We start from the raw sequence: 20,846 nt of genomic DNA, 5'->3' as shown, positions 1-20,846 counted from the left end.
TTGATCGCCAGAGCATACAGCTGGGCTGAGACGGGGCCCCCCGCCGTACTCCTCGCCCGAAGCTGACCGGTTCGGTCAGGGTCCAGTTGAGCCTGATCAAACACTCTGCGGAGGCGTACAGCACCTGGAGAAAACTCACAAACCTGGGTCCAAAGCCAAACGCTTGTAGAGTGGTGAGGAGATACCCGTGATCCACCCTGTTCAACGCCTTCTCCTGATCTAAGGACAGGAGGGCGAACGACAGACCATCTCTACACCCAAGTTCCAATAGGTCCCGGACCAGATATAGGTTGTCGAAGATGCTGCGGCCCGGGACGGTGTAGGTCTGGTCTGGGTGGATCACGTCCGCCAGCACGGACGCTAGCCGTAGCGAGATGGCTTTTGCCATGACTTTGTAGTCCGTGCTGAGGAGCGAGACTGGACGCCAATTTCGTAAATCGCGGAGGTCCCCCTTCTTCGGCAATAAGACCAGCACGGCTCGCCTGCACGAAAGAGGGAGGACCCCGCTCTGCATAGACTCGGCCCAGACGGTGACTAGGTCTGGGCCCAGGATGTTCCAGAACACGCGGTAGAACTCCACGGTCAGCCCATCCATGCCCGGAGATTTATTGGTGGGCATGCGACGGAGGGCTTCTGCGAACTCAGCCAGAGTGAGAGGCAGCTCTAGCCAGTCTCGGTCGCCCGTGCTGACCGTCGGGAGCTCCTCCCAGAGCACTCTGCAAGCGTTAGGATCGGTCGGATCTGGGGAGAAAAGGCTTGCGTAGAAGGCTCTAGTCCTCCCGCACATCTCCACCGGATCCGTGAGGGGGGTGCCATCTTCTGCCAGTAGGCAGATGATATGTTTCTTAGCCCCCCTCTTTTTTTCTCCAGGGCGTAGAAGAAGTGGGAGCCGTGATCCATCTCCTGAAGGAGACGGATGCGGGATCGAACAAAGGCACCCCGGGCCCGATGGTCCTCGAGGGTCCGGAGCTCCTCCCGCTTCTCCCGGCACGCTCCGCAGAGGGGTGGATCCTCGGGGCTGGCGGCCAGACGTCTCTCCAGCTCTAAGACCTCCCGTTCCAACTGCTCTATCGCCGCATCCCTCAGTCGGCTGGCGCCCCGGGTGTAGTCACGGCAGAAGAGCCGGGCGCGCACCATCTCTAGGTCCCACCACTGCCGCGCCGAGGGAGAGGCACACCGCTGCCCTTGCCAGGCCAGCCAGAACTCCCGGAAGGACGCCGCGAAGCCCGCATCCTCCAGCAAGCTGTTGTTAAAATGCCAATAGGCCGGCCCCGGCCTCTCCGCGCAGAGGGAGGCTGTCACGGTGGCTATACGATGGTCAGAAAATGGGGCCGGCCGGATGCTGGAGGAGTGGGCTCGTGAAAGATGAAAGCGTGATAAATAAATGCGGTCCAACTGGGAGTGGCGCGACCGATGGGCCTCCACCCGGACAAAGGTGAACGTGGAAGTGTCATCGGGGTGGTGGTCGCGTCAGACGTCCACCAGGGAGTGGTGTTCGACTATCTCCTGGAGGATGGCGACGGCGGCCGGGCTCTGCTCGGTCCCCGAGCGGTCCCGCTCCTCAAGGGTGATGTTAAAGTCCCCTCCCAGGACCAGGCACTCCTGAGGATCCAAGGTGCCGAGGAAGGCGGACACCTGCTGATAGAATTGCAGCCGCTCCGGGCTCGCTGCTGGGGCATAGATGTTGACGAGGTTAACTACACGCCCCTCCATGCGGACCCAGAGGTGCAGCAGGCAGCCCGGCACAGCCTTGGCGACCCCCCAGCACCTCGGGCCGTAGGTCGGGGGAGAACAGGGTCGCCACTCCAGCCGTACGAACTGTGAGGTGGTTAAAGTAGACCCTGTCCCCCCAATCCAGCCGCCAGCTGTCTTCGGCGGTCGGATCTGTGTGGGTCTCCTGCAGGAAAACCACAGAGTACCTCCCCTCTCGAAGGAAGGAGAGCACCTGGGACCTGCGGAAACCCATCCTACAGCCATGGGTGTTCAACGTTGCGATGGTAAAGGGTGCCATGAGGAGGGCTAGGGCAGATCCTCGCCGGCAGGGATTCTCATGGCTCCCGGCGGGCCATGCAGCAGTCCGAGACCCACCCCGTAGGTGAATAAGGAGTCACGGAAGTGGCGGACCCGCTGGTAGGCCGCGGCGCCCTGCCTCCCAGTCCTTTTACCCTCCCCCATGAGGGCCCTTGCGGCCCGGAGGATTTCATTAAAGTCCCCCCATCTCTGGAGGGCAAGCTGGACTTTGTTGCGGGAGCCACGGACGTCTTCTAGAAACTCCTGCAACTCCTCTCGCAGCGCATGGGGGGCTGGGGTTATGGTCTGGTTACTCCCCGCCGGGGCCCTTGGTACAGCCCCGGGGCCCACCGAGATGGGCAGACAGGGTGCGGACCCCCGCCGGGGCTCCTGATGGGTTGACCTGAATGCTGGGGCAATAGCGGGCGGCGGAGGGAGAATAGCAGCCCCTGGTGGGTCGGGACGGGTAAACACAAAGGCCACTCCCTGGGAGTCATCTGTTGGAAAGGGGAAGGAGACAGTCCCAGGGGTGGCAATAATATCTCGGGAGGCGGGCGGGATAAGGGCAGGGGCAGGGGTAGAGGTGAGAGTCTGGGGCGGGAGAGGGCTCTCACTGATGCCGGGCGCAAGCTCTCTGGTGGATTTGGCAGCCACGGCATCAGGAGGTGGACTTTCTTCTGTAGGGTCCTCTCCCGGGAAGGAGGTCGAATGCTCCTCACCAGCGAGGGATGCCCCTGGTGGCTCAGGTTCCAGCTGCGTGGCACTGGCCGTCGCCTCAGCTGGCTCGGCGGCTCTCAACGGGGTGCCCTCTGCACCCGGGTTGATGGAGGAGTCCAGGGGCTCCTTGGAGGTGGGAGCAGAAGCAACAGTTGGGGGAGGGAACATGGGGAAAGGGGGGCTGGAGTGAAGTCGCCCATATTGAGGCCCGCTGGCATAGGATCGTCCTCCCCCTGTGTGACCGGGGTCAGACCCAGGGCCTCGATCTCCTCATATATAGAGGGGAAATTGTTTTCCGCTACCCCGGGATTCTCCCCGCCAGCACCTGACAAGACTGTTACTTCGGGGCACACTGGGGTTTCAGATGGTGCCTCGGGGGTCTTGGAGGGGAGGGACTCCCGTGGAGGGGAGATACCACCTTCTAGTGCTGCCACGTCTTCACCAGCCGGCTCTGGTGGATGGAACACACCCATGGGTAGAGCGGAAGGCTCGGCATCAGTGCCCCCCTTCCTGGTCTTCCGGGGGGCCTCCGCGTCAGATGGGAGGAGCGGAGCTCGAGCCTTCCGCTTGCCCCGCTTCGCCTGGACTAGGGCCCAGCCCTCCATGGCATCATCCAGGGGCTGGCTAGTAGGGGTTGTGTCGGGGCAGAGGCGATGGCTCAGGGACTCGAAGGGGTAACGGTGGGGCAGCACAAGGGAGGGAAGATTCTCCTTGGGGTGAGCCCTCTCCCATGCTTGGTGGGGTCCCTGCCGCACCCTCCTCCACAGGCCCCACCAGATTGCAAACAGCGGGGGCGGGGTTCTCCTGCTTGTTTGGGCATAGTGAGGGGGGGTGCCCCTTGGGCCCGAGCGGGAGCAATGGTGGACTGGGACGGAGGAGGGGCGGTTTCGGGCGCCGGGCAGCCAGGGGCGTTGGCGATGACGGGGCCGGTGCCCTGCCGGGGCTCAGGGGTCCTGGATGCCCCTTCTTCCCGGGCCAGGGGGCAGTCCCTCCGGACGTGCCCCATCGCCCGGCAGAGGTAGTACCAGGCCTCCCCCGTGGAATAATGCACCCGGTAATGGGCCCCCTGGTTGGGGACTAGGAAGGACCCCTCGAGCGCCTCTCCGTCGCGCGCCACCAGCGGCAGTTGAAGCTGCACTTGCCGGCGGAAGGAGAGGACGTGACGGAGGGCGGGGTCTTTGCAGCCCAACGGGAGAGGGCTGATGACAGAGATGGGCTTTCCCAAGGTAGAAAGGGCGGGTAACAGGGCGGCATTGGGGAGAAAGGGAGGGACGGAGGTCAGGACCAGGCGGACGCCCAGATCCTCTAGCGGTTCTAAGGGGACGAATACGCCCCCCACCGCCAGGCCCTTCTCCACCACCTCCTGGGCGGTGGCCTCCGATGCTAAGACGAAGACGACCTTGCCATACATATTGGAGGCCGCCACAATTGCCGTGGGCCCCACCACCCTCGCCAATGCCCGCACATAGGTCTCCACGTGGGGTGAGGCGGGCACCAGGAGGCAACGGACGCTGTGCTTCCTGGTCATGGTGGGAAAGGGGCCCCGGCCGCTATAGATGGTAGCGGAGGCGGTGGGCTGGAGAAATGATGTAGCGGCAGGCGGGGGGGCTGCCGCCACCTGGGCGTATGCTCTGGGGGCCGGGGGAGGGACACCTGCAGAGCTGGTGGAGGGAACAGCGGGGAGGGGCACCCCAGCTGGAGATGGGGCCGGGGCATTGGGGGCAGCCCCTGCCATGGAGGGCCTGGTCTTTTTAGTGGGGCCCTTCCCCTTCTTCTTCCCCTGGCCCTTCTCACCAGCTGGGGGGACTCCCCCCAAATCTGAGGGGGTGATAGACGTGGCAGCAGTGGTGGTCACCCCGGTGCCCCTCGCTGCTGGTGCCCCAGCGGGGGCGATGGCAGATGCTTTGGCAGCGGAGGTAGAAGCTTGGGGGGGTGACAGAGGGGCAGGCGGGGGAGGGGGAGCTCGGGCTGCTGGAGGGGTCTCACCCGTCTCATTCCCTGCCATCATGAGCAAGGAGGAAAGGGGGGACACCAAAAGGAGGAGGGGAGAGGGGAAGCAGGTCGACCACTCCTCCCCGCTAGGCTGCAGGCAGGGGAGGAGGGCGCCAAAAGGGGTGGGCTGGATGGGGGGCAATCAGGGGTTAGGGGTCAGTTACTGACACAAGGTGGAATTCCGGCTCCTCTTGGGAGGGGGGGATACAACAACATTGAGGGTGCAGTGAAGAGGGTTGCAACTAAAATGGGGAATTGCACAAGCGCATGGGAGGGGGCATGGGCACACGGAGCGAGGGGCTAAGCGGTCTGGGGGTAGAACAGGGAAACCAAGGGGCTAGCTTCAGAGGCTGGGGAGGGGCAAACAAACAAAGGCTGCCGAAGGAAATGGGCGGGGCAGGCAAACAAACTGAAGCTAGTAAGGGGGGCTGGAGCAAAAGAGGAGGCAAAGCAAGTGGCAAATGGGGCAAGTAGTAAAGGGCAAAGCTGGGGGGTAGGCAGTCTGGGGGGGGCACATGTGCCCATGTGCACTTGCACAAGTCTTTTTTAGCTGGCTGCTGCTTCTGGCCCAAAGGGTGGAAATAGGGTGTGGCAAGCCAAGCAAGCAGCTGAGTCCAGAGGCAGGAGCTGAGTCAGATGGTATACAGCCAGTGGGGGTGGTGGAGGGGGCAGCGGTGGTAATAGTGGTGGGGGTTGGGGGGGGACACACAGATGGATCGGGGGGCAGCTCCATGCCACACCCCCTGTGTCCCTACAAACACAGTCAAATCCCCCACCACAAGAGCACAGTTTGAAAAATTACTCAGTCTTAGGGCCCCCTCCACGGTGGTCTGCAAAGTCTCTAGGTGCTGCCCCACTGACAGATGATCCTCTTCTTCTCCTCCTCGGGCTTCAGCAGCTCCAGGCAGTGGCCTCTGCAGCAGCAGCAGCTCCAGGAACTCCAGGTGGTGATCCAGGCAGGCAGAAAGGACCTTCTCAGGTGGTGGTGATGTCCACAACAGCAGTGGCTGGGGTTCCCACTCCTCCTCTCTGGGGAGTGGGCTAGCAAACCCCCCCCCCCCCCCGGGGCTGCAGTTGGAGCAGTAGCAGCACCTGAGTGTGGGGGGTCTAGCAACCAGATAGCAGAGAATGGGGGGGTGGTGTCTGGCCCAGCCAAGGGAGCAGTTGGAGCAGCAGGGATAGCTTAGGGCCTAGCAGCAGCAGGAGCAGCAGCTTCCCACCTCCCTCCAAGCTAGAAGGCTATGGGAGAGCAGTGGGAGGGAGAGAGAGAGAGAGTTGCTCCAGGCTAAACAGATCCCTGGTACCAGGATAAGTGAAATGGCAGCTGCTCCAGGTCAATTAAGGCACCTGGGGCCAATTAAGAACTTCCGAGAAGGCAGGGAGAAGGCTAAGTTGATTGGGACACCTGAAGCCAATCGAGCTGGCTGAAACTAGTTAAAAGCCTCCCAGTTAGTCAGGTGGGTGTGCATGTCAAGAGCTGTGGGAAGAAGTTGTGCGGTTGGAGAGGCTGAGTAGTACACACCATATCAGGCACAAGGAAGGAGGCCCTGAGGTAAGGGTGAAGTGGAGCTTGAGGAAGTGAGGGCTGCTGTGGGGGAAGTAGCCCAGGGAATTGTACATGTTATGTTTCTAAAAGGTCAGCTACCATAGCTGATACTATTAGGGTCCCTGGGCTGGAGCTCGGAGTAGAGGGGGGGGCCTCGGCTCCCCCCCCCCACATCTTTGCCTCCTGTTTAATCACTGAGACTGGGAGACAACAGAGACTGTGCAAGGAAGGATAACTTCTTCTCACCTCCTTGCTGGCTTATGATGAAAAGGGCTCAGTGGACCGTGACCCTTGTCTCTAGAGAAAGAGAGAGAAGGGTTACGTGGAGGATAACAGTAAGCCTCTGAGGCTAGCAAAATCCGCCAGGAAACACGGGACCCATGGAGGCAAGGACAGGGCTTTGTCACAAATATATATATAACACACCAAACAAGTATCTTATCCTCACCACTCGCTATAGACAGACAAATTTCATCTGATAGCCAGTCAGGATCCACTCATTTGGGGGTTCCTGGCAGTGCCTCTGCACATCATGGTCATGTAGAGGGGTCAGAGCTCCAGCAGCTTGATGTTGCACTGTCATCCGGAAATGGTTCCTAAAGAGCATTGTTTTTCATTTACATTATATATGTAAAACTAGCTACCTCCTTCAATTTTACTAAACCTATCACATTATCCCAGACTCCTAAATAAAAATGTAAACCAATTACATACTGGCACCTCTGTGTCCTTCTTCCTACCCAAGTTTTTTTTACATTTTATCTTTCTTGCCCAGATTATAACTTAGTTGTGACCTTCTCCATTTATGCAGATGGTCAACATAAAAACACTGGTTAGAGCTTATTTTATCATTTGAGTCTCTCTCTGTATCCTCCCTAATTTCCCAGTGCCTGGGTGTGTCTACTTTATAACCTTGGTGGTTTTAACGCTCGTTAGGGACATTCCTCCGATATGGGCGAGGTGCTTTATCAGCGTCAGAACCATTATTTTTTCAATTTTACTGTGTACCCCTGGTTGAGCACCACCATTCTAGGTCAAGGCATAGTAATCCAATCTAAAGATGACAAAAGGATGGATTGCTGTGGCTCAGAAGTGCAGAGTGTACTAGAATTGGCTGTGGATGTCTCCTCTGGTAATTGTAATGACTTCCATCAGCATGCAGGGATTGTAGTTCAGCAATGATGTTATTAAAGGATTTTCTTAGTGGCGATGGCCCTGATTTTGCCACTGTTTCTGACCTTGAAATTATGCTGGATAGTCCTGTTAAGGTATTGTTTACACCATGGGATACTCCTGGGGGAATTCTGCACCACTGCGCGCACACATTTCATGTGCCATGCATATTTTAAATATTTTTTTGCAGAAAATAGCTTCTGCTGAAAAATTGCTGAAGTTCCACCTTTTGCTCACCAGAGGGTGCTGTGGCACTAGAATAGAGCAGCAGCTCCTGGTAAGCCCCAGCTATGATAGGGAAAAGAAAGAGCTTGCCTTCTTCCCAGGGCCTGTCGGGCCAGGTCAGAAGACAGAGTCTATGGAGAGAAAGACAGCGTGGGGCTGCTGGGGGGTTACACAGGGGCTCATAAGGGCTAGTGGGGGAGGACAGACTGGGGTAGTTGCTGAATGGGAGTGGAGGTGCAGGGCCACATGGGCGGGGTGTGTGTGTGTGTGTGTGTGTGTGTGTGTGTGTGTGCGCGCAGAGCTATAGGGGGTAAGAGAATGGCTGAGTGGGGGCCCAGAGATGCATGGTGATGGGGCAGATGTGCCTGACTGAATGAGAGAGTCTAGGGGTCAGCCAGGGTCTGCATGGGAATGCTCCCTAACAATTCCTCCCCACCCCCCCAAAAAACCTGTTCCATACTTTTCCCACCCATACCCAACACCCTTCAAGTTCATACCCAGGCTCCTTCCCAGCAATTACTTCCCTCTCCCTCAGCTCCTCTGTTATCCCTGACTCCCCCAATGGTTTGCACCGCTTCTGAGGGGTGCGGGAAATACGGTTCTGTACTGTAGTTTAAATGAATTATTACTCAGTTCTGCATTAATATATGCCTAGTAAGAAATCTATTTGTCAAAAAAAAATTCCTGAAACTTTTTTGTTGTCTGTATTGTTACATACATACTTGCTGACAGATATTTTGAAATAACTTACTAAAATAATTGAAACTGGTGTGATTATATTGTGTTATTTTGACAAATAAAATATGCTGAATTTTGAAGAATTTTAAAATATTTGTTTACAGATTTTTTAAAAAAAAATTTGGTGCAGAATTCTCCCAGGAAAAATGTGAGTAAGTTTGCTGAATTGGACTCAAAATTAGCAAGTCTTAGTCATGACGACAGGTCTTGAGTGTGAAACACTTATTTATATCATACAATGTTGTATAACGTCGGAAAGCAACATAGATTAAACAATGCTTTTTGCTTTAAAAATCCCAGTTGTTTCTCTTTGTTTATGATGATAACTCATCCCAAGTAGTAAATGGAGATTCAAAACTAATTGCATAATACTACTTAAATTTTATGGTTGTATTTTAGAAAACGAGACCACACAGGTTTCTGAGATGACTTGTTTGTTTGTTTTTTCCCTTTCCGCTTCTTTAGGAGTATTGCACTGGGTTCAGTGAGTTAGTGTAGACTTTTTGTGATGGAGAAGGAGGCAAGCCAGTTGGAGAAGGACCACGTCCATAGTGTGTATGAGAAAATTGCTCCTCACTTCCATGATGCACGCTACAAGGCTTGGCCAAAGGTACAACAGTTCCTTTCAGATCAGGAACCAGGCAACCTGATTGCTGATATTGGTAAGTTGGGTCCCTGAGTATGACAACTGTTTAAAAAAAAAAAACTTTTTTTTTTTTTAAGTGTCAATAGTGTTCAAAGCCACGCATGCCTCTTCTCTGTATTAAGCAGTACTTTTTGGGATGGTCAAGGTCACCTTGCCTTAGGCTGCAGGGTTTGAAATGAGTGCTCATCTGCAAATGAGTGTGTTTTGGAGCTGGCAGGTACTCTTTTTTTAATCATCATAGCCTGGCTGCCTATCAAATTTGCCTCCCGCTGCCTGCTCTCCCTTTTTCTTCTAGAATGGACCTGCTTCCAGAGCCATCCATACATATGTACAAGCCATGTGGCTGTGCAACTTTTCCCATTGCCTCCTTGTGAAGGAGTGTACCAGGCCTTTGTGGCCCCATGCTGGAGGGTCCATGGTCCTACCATACTCTGCCCCAAGAAAGGAGTAGTGAAGATGGATCCTTCAAGGCCTGCCTAGAGAGGTTGCACAGAAGCAGCCAATCTGAGCCCAGCAGGCTCAGCTAAAAGGAGCTATAGGGCCTTAGCAGGTCAATAGGACCAGAAGAGCAAGGAAGGGTGCTTCTTCCTGGTCACAGGAGCTTGAGAGAACCAGAAGATGGTTTGTGGTAGCATTTGCATTTGCTGAGAAGGAAGAAGATCTGAGAAATTCAGCCCTTAGATAAGAGTGAAGAAAAAGGGGCTACGTGGGAAAAGGCCCAGGCTAGCAGCAGTGAACTGGAGGCAACTGCTGTTGATAGTGTCTCTGGGTTGGGACCCGGAATAGTGGGTGGGCCCTGATTCTCCCACTGGTGAAGTGGTCTAAGACTCAAGAAGGGGACAAGGCTTAGAATCCCAAAGGTAGGGTGGGATTTAAAGGGCTCAGAGATGGGGCTGAAGACCCTGCTGAAGGCAGGCAGTGTGTTGAACTCTTTGCTACCCCAAAAGGGGCTCATCTATTTGACTGTATAAGTTGGCCGGAGAGCTTAGGCTCGGAAGACCTACAAAGAAAGGCTGACACCCTACTGAAGGCACCAGAGGCCGAAAAGGCCTGCAGTATCACACCCAGCCATAAGGAGGCACTTGGGAGGTGAATGTTCTGTCACCACTATTACACAAAAGTATGAAAGGACTAAATAGCTGAAGAATGTTGCAAATAATTTTCCCTTTTTTATTTTAAGATGTTAGTGGATATGAAAAGTTTAATATATAGGATAAATAATTCTAGAATTTGAAATTTTCTATTTTTCTAAAGTTAAAGCATGGACCGTGCCAGGGCAAGTTTCCCTGTACTGCCGTGCCAATGTGCTTCCATGCCTGCAGGGACAACAGGTGCTGGCCATCTGGTATTTTTGCCACTGTCCTCCTTCATACTTTAAGAAGTAACATTGTCTACAAGGATGCTAACAGTGATATGGACACCTCCCCATTAGAAACTGAACTAAGACCAGGGAAGAATTTCATGTTGATCACCAAACAGAGTCTGATATGGCCAGCTCATGACCTGTGCTGGATTCAAACTAAAAATAAATAGCTTCTCTACTCCTTTTTCAGTTTGCTAAAATAATCTCTCCAGCCCCTTTCTTTTTTTTTCTTTCAATTCTTAGGGTGTTAAAGTGAAATATCAGTAACAATGGCTTGGGCCAAACATGTAATGTCCGATGTTACACAGACTTCTCTACATTGCTCTGTGTGCGCACACTGGGCTTTGTGCTTTACGTGTCTCTTTTATTTCTGAGTGTTCTCATGAATGGTTGGAGCTAATTTCATAGTGGTTTTTAGTGTATTGTGAACTGTGAAAACATAAGGGATACGATTCCTCTGGGGCCAGAGACCTGCGACTGGCTGGCTGATTAGCCCCACCTGCTGCACCTGAGAAAGAGATGGAACTTAATTAATTCACTCTTGGAAAAAGAGGGCAGAAGGAAATGGAGGCGGGGATTGCAACAACCTCCAGAAAGCTGAGGGACCAAGGGCTATGCCTACAGTGGACTGCTATGGGAGCTACTGCACAGAAGAATTGCTCCAGGAACTACATGGACTGAAGGGAGATACTGTAGGGTCCTTCTTTTTGCTAAGCCTCTGAGGTAAGAGCCGGGAAATGTTGGTTACTGAAGTTACTGGTGTGCGGGACAAACTTGGGGAAAAGGACTACTTGGTCTCCACAGACTTTGAAGGAAGAGTCTGCAAGGTTTTTTGATGTTTAAGAACACTTAAAATAAATCAAATAACCCTGCTGGAAACTGCTTCTTTGGATTCCTTGAGAGAGCTCAGACAGAATTAATCCAGGGAGTGAGCTGACTCGGCAAGAGCAAAGCCTGGTCTGGTCGGAGGAGGGCATTATAAAATAGGCTTCAGTCCTTTTACGTGAACAAATACATAGCATTATGAACCATCAAATTGAATTTTGCCTGTGACATAAAGAGGATTTGAACTGAGGTCTCCAGAAGTGAAAGGCTATTATATTAACCCAAGGCACTTCACTTCCTTTTCTTAATTTGATCTGTGATTTCAATGACAGTCATTCAAGCAAGAGGTGAGAAATCGCATTTGGTAACTTCTTCTTAGATTTTTTTCAAACTATCAGACTTAATAGTATAAGGATTCAGATACCTGAGCCCCAGATGAAAATGTTAGCAGTAAAATAGTTTGAGTCTAAAGTTTTGTTATATTATTTCAACACAGAATTATTGTAGTGTGGGAAGGCTGTACATCTCCACATCAGAAGCATACAGTTATGAAGAATAAACTGCAGGGAGATATCAGACAAAGAAAGTTCCAGTTGTCATGGCAACAGCAATTAGCAGCAGATAACAAGGAAACAATGGGTTTAACAGCTTGGTCTAATACTGATTTAATTATTTAGCCTTCTAATTTGTCTGTTTGAATACACAGGAATAATTCAAGGCTGTGCTGCTGCCATATGATGCTTTAATACAGTATTTTTGGTCTTTTACAAGCAGAAGTGTAATAGCATCATTAACATAAATGTTGTTGTTGATTCTGTATGCCACGAGAAAGCCAAGATAAATGCTCTTTAGCAAACCCATCTCATCACTTAACGTCACACAGCAAAGAGCCCACTGTTTGACAGATAGGAACAGTCTGTGCTCATTGTGCTAAAATGATCAGAAGCCACAATAAATTCTGCTATAATGTCATCTTGGTGGGTTTTTTTTAAATGGGCAGAGAATTTCAAATTGTTGAGGTCAGAGACTGGCACATTTCATTGCTCATGTCAGGAGAATATTCTCTTGCTTACAGAAACTGAAAGACACTCGTTTCTCCTCTTTTTATTTTACTACTTCAGGCTGTGGAAATGGCAAATACCTTCATATCAATTCTCAAACCTATAAACTTGGCTGTGATTACTGCTTGCCTTTGGTGGAGTCAGCACGAAATGATGGCCATGAAGTAATGGTGTGTCATAGTCTGTGCCTGCCATATCGGAATGAGTGTTTTGATGCCGTCTTATCCATTGCTGGTAAGTTTTTTGTACATTGGCAATTTCTGTTGGCCAAAATTTCAAAGGATAATCCTGTTTGGAGCTTTTAGGTTGGCTTCACAGTCTCTGCCAAGTATTTTGGCAGAGGGCAACACAAGACTTTGGTGCACATTTCCTTGGTCCACCCATCTAGTTACATCCCTGGAAACCATTTCCCACTTTGCCAATGCAAAAGGGGGCTTGCAGTGCTGTTAGTAACTTGCTAGGGTAGGTTTCAGAGTTGCAGCCTTGTTAGTCTGTATCCACAAAAAGAACAGGAGTACTTGTGGCACCTTAGAGACTAACAAATTTATTTAAGCATAAGCTTTCGTGGGCTACAGCCCACTTCATTAGGTCCTATTTGGGCTTTTCCCAGTGGTACAAATGTGAAATTCTGACCACCTGCCCACAGGAAAATATGATGAAAAGCTGCTCAGGAGCCAGCAAAGGAGTCTCTGGTTGTCATAAATATAAAGGGAAGGGTAAACACCTTTAAATCCCTCCTGGCCAGAGGAAAAACCCTTTCACCTGTAAAGAGTTAAGAAGCTAAGACAACCTCGCTGGCACCTGACCAAAATGACCAATGAGGAGACAAGATACTTTCAAAGCTGGAGGGGGTGAGAAACAAAGGGTTCTCTCTGTCTGTGTGTTGCTTTTGCCGGGACCAGAGCAGGAATGCAGATCAGAACTCCTGTAAAAAGTCAGTAAGCAATCTAGTTAGATATGCGTTAGATTCTGTTTTGTTTAAATGGTTGATAAAATAAGCTGTGCTGAATGGAATGTATATTTCTGTTTCTGTGTCTTTTTGTAACTTAAGGTTTAGCCTAGAGGGATTCTCTATGTTTTGAATCTGATTACCCTGTAAGGTATTTACCATCCTGATTTTACAGAGGTAATTCTTTTACTTTAATAAAAATTCTTCTTTTAAGAACCTGATTGCTTTTTCATTGTTCTTAAGATCCAAGGGTTTGGGTCTATGTTCACATATGCAACTTGGTGAGAATTTTTATCAAGCTTTCCCAAGGAAAGGAAGTGTAGGGCTTGGGGGGATTTTGGAGGAAAGGATGTTTCCAAGTGGGCTCTTTCCCTGTTATATTTGTTAGACGCTTGGTGATGGCAGCAATAAAGTCCAGGGACGAAAGGCAAAATAGTTTGTACCTTGGGAAAGTTTTAACCTAAGATGGTAAAAATAAGCTTAGGGGGTTTTTCATGCAGGTCCCCACATCTGTACCCTAGAGTTCAGAGTGGGGAAGGAACCTTGACACTGGTAAAACAGGTTTATGTGGGCCCCGAGTTGCAGGCCAGCATTCATTCAGCCACAGTAGTGAGAGGTGCTGCCACTCTACTAGCAAATGAAGGATTGAGACCCTAAACTTACCATTTTTTCCTGTTGTTGAACTCTTAACTCTGCCCTTGCCTCCCTACCAAGCCCTGCAAGCATCTTACCTTGCTTTTTGGTTTGTCAGAAGGTGGAACCCTTATCTTTTGGACACGTGGAAATCCCATATTTGTACATTCAGATCAGGTAATTACAAGTGCATGTTTCTATATGCAGGAAGGTGCACATGATAAGGGAACCCACTAGAAAAATGGCACTGATGGCTTTGTACATTTATCCAGAATTTTGGGTGAAGTTGTGAGAACATTAATTTATCAGTCAAATGTGTAAATTCTGCATGAAATATCTAGCTGTTCAATACTTGACAAATATCAGTCACTACAATATATTGTGAAATTTTAAAATAATCACCAATATTCCATCTTTTCATAACCTGCTGTAGTCACCTGCATCACCAGCAACTCCTGTCTCCTCTCTGCTCTTAAGGCTTTTTATTTTGTTCCTCTACCCTTTGCAGCTCTCTGTAATGGGAGAGGATGTCTGTCCTTGCTCCTGTAAGTGAGACATCAAGTAAGAGTGAGGCGGCAGAAACTTCTATATCCTTCACTACTTCTCCTTAGAAGCTATGGGGCTCTCCTATCTTGGGGGCAATCTTCATGAAATTACTTAACCGACTGTCCACAAGTCAAATAATCATATTAAAAACAGGGTTGATTAAAAATAGAGAAATAGTGGAACTAAAACAAAAGCTATTGTTTGCTTAACAGAGGAAGATTTACTTTTCCTATAAATTAAACAAGATGAGACACACTTAGCTTCGTTAAAGCAAAATTAAATGTGAATATCTTACATCTCTTTAAATCAATCACTGATCAGGCTGACAGCTTCCCCTCCCTGTCTCAGAAAGTCTTACTTTCAGCCTCTTGGCACTCTGGTTTTCAAATCCCAGATCCATGTCAAGTCCTTTGATGTTCAGAAGAGCTTCCAGAGTTCTTTATCATACTAGATACAGTATTCTGTTCTATGTAGGTATTCACGCTCATCACTCCAAGTATCTGAGCACCTTCCACTAGTTTATTAAGCAACATGACGACACATTGTAACATGTTTGTTCTCTCATCCTTTCCTCAGTTGGAGAAGTGTGTGCAATGGGGTGTTCTTCTTTGGAAATTTTTGTGTGTATGCGTGTGTAATGTTAACACATACACATTACATTATGTTTGTTAGAGAAGGCAAGGTCACCGACATGTGGCTTGCACTTAGAGCAGAAGGTGGTGAGGTTTATAATGTTCCTTAGTTCCCATGGAAGTTTATTCCACAGTCTAGGGCCAACCCCCAAAACAGCTTTGTCTTCTGTACAGAGTTTTTCTCAAAGCACAAGTTCTTGGAGTAATAGGATTATGTGAGAATCTCAGCTTCTGGTTGTAATTGTTTTTTTTTTTTTTAAATGAAGCTTCTAGCCCACATGGTTGCTGAGAAAAGCTTAAAAACGTGCACTTTACAGGATCAAAAACCAAAAGGCAAATAAAAAGAATTCCAGACTTCTTCTTTAAATCTCATGATTTATAAGCCAATCTCATGGGTTTTGGACCTGACTCATTTTTATTTATTTATTATGAGCAATGGGTTTTGGCAATACTGCAGACAGCCCCTTCCCCCCCCGCCATCTCTGAGTCTTGTTTGTCACCACATAATCTTCTGAAGATAGATACACACCAGAAGTGATGGTAACCATTTGCATTCCCTATCTTCCAGGAGATTGTTGAGCAACAGGAATAAGGTCCTTCAGCAATGCTAAGGCCAGGACTAGACTAGAAACTTTTGCCAGCATAGAAATGTTGATTAGAAGTAACTTCATGATTTTTTAGCACATTTCTATGCCAATAGAAGCCCTAATGTAGATGCAGATACGCTAGCATAAAAGTGCTTTTGCCACTACAGCTTATTTTGCTCAGGGAACTGGTATAACCTACACCACCAAAAGCACTTTTTGATTAGTACAAGCTGCATCTATATTCAGAGGGTTTTGCAGTAAAGCTACACTAGCAAAACTTATAAGCATAAAGTAGATCTAAATAGATTCCTTTAAAATGCTTAACTCCTAACAGGCAAATCTTCCACAGTTCTTTGCCTGCACTTGGAAAGGGATCTTGTACATTTTCCCCATTTACTCATAATATAATTTTATTCTAGTTTAAATATCTTCATTGACAGAAACCAGCCCCTTTATCACAGTCCAATATACTGGTGGGTTTTTTTGTGATTGTATGGATCACAGTGCCAACCCTGTCCCATTGAAATCACATGGAGGTTTGCCATTGACTTCAACAACAGTAGGATTGGCACTTATGTATCTCCCCTTCTGTTAAGGAATTATTAATGCTGTCTAAATCCACTTGGCATATCTGTAGCTATTTCAAAATGGCTTTATCTCTATCCTAGTGAGATCATGCTCTTTATGAACATAAGAATGGCCACACTGGGCCATTGTGACATTCCCCAGGGTACAATCTGGACTGTTGAATAGCTGTGTCCTATCAGTTCTCCAGTCTGGGGTGCCTTTTACACTGCTTCGCTGTGAAAGCAACCGCTCTTGCTCACACACAGCTTCTAACTTGCAAATTACTCCCAGCTATACTGCAATAGTGCTTCAGGTAGCCATTCCTGAATTATATTGGAGAATAACACCAGCAAATGTTTAGTCCTAGACTTGTCCCCAGAAATATGTGTCTTATACTGCCCAGCTGTTTCCTTCTGTGCAGTACAAGCTCATAGAAAGTATGTCATCTCAATAATAGAAAATGCTATGCACAAACCATGTGATCTTAAATCTTCTTAGCATATGCGCAATGTGCCTCATCCATCACTGTATTTGGTCCACTGGTTGGATCATTAGTTTCCCTGGCTTGGGCTGGGTACTGATGCGGAGTTCAACTTGAACGCTGATCCATGCCTCCCCCCACTTGGGAAACTTAGTTTCAGATAACAAACACTTTAATGCAAACACCCACTGGTTTAGATAAAACAATAAAACAAGTTTAACTACAGCAATATAGATTTTAAGTGATTACAAATAATGAGGCATAAAAGTCAGAATTGGTTACAAAGAAATAAAAGGTAAAATGCAAACCAATACCTAACTTATCAAGCTTAGCCCTGGTCTACACTAGGAGTTGAGGTCGAATTTAGCTGTGTTAAATTGATTTAATCCTGCACCCATCCACACTACAAAGCCCTTTTTTTGACTTAAAAGGCTCTTAAAATCTATTTCTTTACTCCACCCCAACAAGGGGATTAGTGCTGAAATTGACCTTGCTGGGTCGAATTTGGGGTAGTGTGGACCCAATTCGATGGTATTGGCCTCCGTGAACTATCCCAGAGTGCTCCATTGTGATCGCTCTGGACAGCACTCTCAACTCAGATGCACTGGCCAGCTAGAGAGGAAAAGGCCCGCGAACTTTTGAATCTCATTTGCTGTTTGGCCAGCATGGCAAGCTGCAGGTGAGTGCAGAGCTCACCAGCAGAGGTGACCATGTTGGAGTCCCAGAATCGCAAAGAGCTCCAGCATGGACCGAACGAGAGGTACGGGATCTGATCGCTGTATGGGGAGAGGAATCCATGCTATCAGAACTCCGTTCCAGTTTTCAAAATGTCAAAACATTTGTCAAAATCTCCCAGAGCATGAAGGACAGAGGCCATAACAGGAACCTGAAGCAGTGCTGCATGAAACTTAAGGAGCTGAGGCAAGCCTACCAGAAAACCAGAGAGGCAAATGGCCCCTCCGAGTCAGAGCCCCAAACATGCCACTTCTGTGATGAGCTGCATGCCATTTTAGGGGATTCAGCCCCCACTACCCCAGCCATGTGCTTTGACTCCGTCAATGGAGAGGGAGGCAACACGGAAGCAGGTTTTGGGGACAAGAAAGATCGCTCACAGCAAGCAAGCGGAGAAACCGGTTTTCCTGACAGCCAGGAACTGTTTCTCACACTGGACCTTGAGCCAGTACCCCCCGAACTCACCCAAGGCTACCTCCCGGACCCACCAGGCAAAGAAGGGATCTCTGGTGAGTGTACCTTTTTAAAATAGTATACATGGTTTAAAAGCAAGCGTGTTTAATGATTAATTTGCCCTGGCATTCACTGCCAGTACACCTACTGGAAAAAATCTTTTAACGTGTCTGGGGATGGAGCGGAAATCCTCCAGGGACATCTCCATAAAGCTCTCCTGGATGTACTCCCAAAACCTTTGCAAAAGGTTTCTGGAGAGGGCAGCCTTATTCCGTCCACCATGGTAGGACACTTTACCAAGCCAGGCCAGTAGCATGTAGTCGGGAATAATTGCAGAACAAAGCATTGCAGCGTATGTTTGTTGGCATTCAAACAACATCCATTCTTTCTCTCTCTGTTCTCTCTATCACTCAGGAGAGTGATATAATTCATGGTCACCTGGTTGAAATAGGGTGCTTTTCTTAAGGGGACATTCAGAGGTGCCCATTCCTGCTGGGCTGTTTGCCTGTGGCTGAACAGAAATGTTCTCCGCTGTTAGCCATGGAGTGGGGGAGGAGGGAAGGGTTAGCCACGTGGTGGGAGGAGGCAAAATGCGACCTTGTAACAAAAGCACATGTGCTATGTATGTAATGTTAACAGCAAGGCTTACCATGAAAGAGTGTACCCATTGTTCTATAAAATGTCTTTTTAAATACCATTGTCCCTTTTTTTTTCCTCCACCAGCTGCATGTGTTTCAAGGATCACAGGATCTTCTCCTTCCCGGAGGCTAGCGAAGATTAGAAGGCGAAAAAAACACACTTGCAATGAAATTTTCTCTGACCACCTGCTGTCCTCCCACACTGACAGAGACAGACCAATGCGTGGAGGCAGACAATGTCAGAGTGCAGGAAAGCACAAAATGAATGCAAGGAGAGGTGGGAGGCTGAAGAGAGGAAGTGATGGGCTGAAGATGATAGATGGCGGCAGTATGATGAGAGGAGGCAGGATTCAATGCTGAGGCTGCTGGAGGATCAAACTAATATGCTCCAGCGTATGGCTGAGCTGCCGGAAAGGCAGCAGGAGCACAGACCGCTGCTACAGCCCCTGTGTAACCAACCGCCCTCCTCCCCAAGTTCCATAGACTCCTCACCCACGCCCAAGAATGTGGTGGGGGGGGGCCCTCTGGCCACTCAGCCACTGCACCCCAGAGGATTGCCCAAGCAATAGAAGGCTGGCATTCAATAAGTTTTTAAATTTTTAAAGTGCTGTGTGGCCTTGTCTTTCTCTCCTCCACCATCCCTCCCGGGCTACCTTGGCAGTTATCCCCCTATTTGTGTGATGAATTAATAAAGAATGCATGAATGTGAAGCAACAATGACTTTATTGCCTCTGCAAGCGGTGATCAAAGCGGTGAGGGGAGGATTAGCTTACAGGGAAGTAGAGTGAACCAAGGAGGGGTGGGGGGTGTTCATCAAGGAGAAACAAACAGAACTTTCACACCGTAGCCTGGCCAGTCACAAAACTGGTTTTCAAAGCTTCTCTGATGCACACCGCGCCCTCCTGTGCTCTTCTAACCGCCCTGGTGTCTGGCTGCGCGTAACCAGCGGCCAGGCGATTTGTCTCAACCTCCCACCCCGCCATAAATATCTCCCCCTTATTCTCACAGATATTGTGGAACGTACAGCAACAAGTAATAACAATGGGAATATTGGTTTCGCTGAGGTCTAAGTGAGCCAGTAAACTGCGCCAGCACTCTGTTAAAATGTCCAAATGCACATTCTACCACCATTCCTCACTTGCTCAGCCTGTAGTTGAACAGCTCCTGACTACTGTCCAGGCTGCCTATATGTGGCTTCATGAACCATAGCATTAAGGGGTAGGCTGGGTCCCCAAGGATAACTATAGGCATTTCAGCATCCCCAACGGTTATTTTCTGGTCTAGGAAGAAAGTCCCTTCCTGCAGCTTTTGAAACAGACCAGAGTTCCTGAAGATGCGAGCGTCACGTACCTTTCCCAGCCATCCCACATTGATGTTGGTGAAATGTCCCTTGTGATCCACCAGTGCTTGCAGCACTATGGAAAAGTACCTTGTGGTTTATGTACTTGCCGGCTTTGTGCTCCGGTGCCAAGATAGGGATATGGGTTCTGTCTATGGCCTCACCACAGTTAGGGAATCCCATTGCAGCAAAGCCATCCACTATGACCTGCACATTTCCCAGGGTCACTACCCTTGAAAGCAGATCTTTGATTCGTTGGCTACTTGCATCACAGCAGCCCCCACAGTAGATTTGCCCGCTCCAAATTGATTCCCGACTGACAGGTAGCTGTCTGGCATTGCAAGCTTCCACAGAGTTATTGCCACTCACTTCTCAACTGTGAGGGCTGCTCTCATCTTGGTATTCTGGCACTTCAGGGCAGGGGAAAGCAAGTCACAAAGTTCCATGAAAGTGCCCTTACGCATGCGAAAGTTTCACAGCCACTGGGAATCGTCCCAGACCCGCCACACTATGCGGTCCCACCAGTCTGTGCTTGTTTCCTGAGCCCAGAATCGGCATTCCACCACATGAACCTGCCCCATTAGCACCACGATGCCCACATTGGCAGGGCCTTTGCTTTGAGAGAAGTCTGTGTCCATGTCCTCATCACTCTCGTAACCGCGCTGACATCGCCTACTCGCCCGGTTTCGATTTGCCAGGTTCTGGTGCTGCATATACTGCTGGATAATGCATGTGGTGTTTAATATGCTCCTAATTGCCAAAGTGATCTTAGCAGGCTCCATACTTGCCGTGGTATGGTGTCTGCACAGGAAAAAAGGCATGGAACGAAAGAAAGGCATGTCTGCCGTTGCTCTGATGGAGGGAGGGGCGACTGATGACTTGGCTTACAGGGTTGGCTTACAGGGAATTAAAATCAACAAAGGGGTGGCTTTACATCAAGGAGAAACAAAAACAACTGTCACACAGAATGGCCCCCTCAAGGATTGAACTCAA

The 20,846-nt window shown here is 49.4% G+C and overlaps 1 protein-coding gene across 5 annotated transcripts in view; it reads left to right on the top strand.

Moving 5' to 3' along the window:
* The window catches only part of LOC119845783 (probable tRNA methyltransferase 9B), a 93,434-nt gene that overhangs the window by 44,015 nt on the left and 28,573 nt on the right, over window positions 1-20,846 (top strand). For 3 of the 5 annotated variants that reach the window (XM_043504397.1, XM_043504396.1, XM_043504398.1), the window contains 2 exons: window positions 8,867-9,063; window positions 12,357-12,530. In XM_043504397.1, coding sequence (XP_043360332.1) covers window positions 8,910-9,063; window positions 12,357-12,530 — 328 coding nt within the window. In that variant the 5' untranslated portion in view covers window positions 8,867-8,909. Of the gene's footprint in view, window positions 1-8,866; window positions 9,064-10,653; window positions 11,134-12,356; window positions 12,531-18,599; window positions 19,177-20,846 lie in introns of those variants that run through there. The other 2 variants (XM_043504400.1, XM_043504399.1) reach the window with 2 other exon arrangements.

The sequence above is a fragment of the Dermochelys coriacea genome, chromosome 1 (genome assembly GCF_009764565.3).
Source record: "Dermochelys coriacea isolate rDerCor1 chromosome 1, rDerCor1.pri.v4, whole genome shotgun sequence".
NCBI classification, from domain to species: Eukaryota; Metazoa; Chordata; order Testudines; family Dermochelyidae; genus Dermochelys; species Dermochelys coriacea.
The sequence above is the reverse complement of the archived record's forward strand: the minus strand, read 5'-3'. Positions and strand labels throughout refer to the sequence as shown.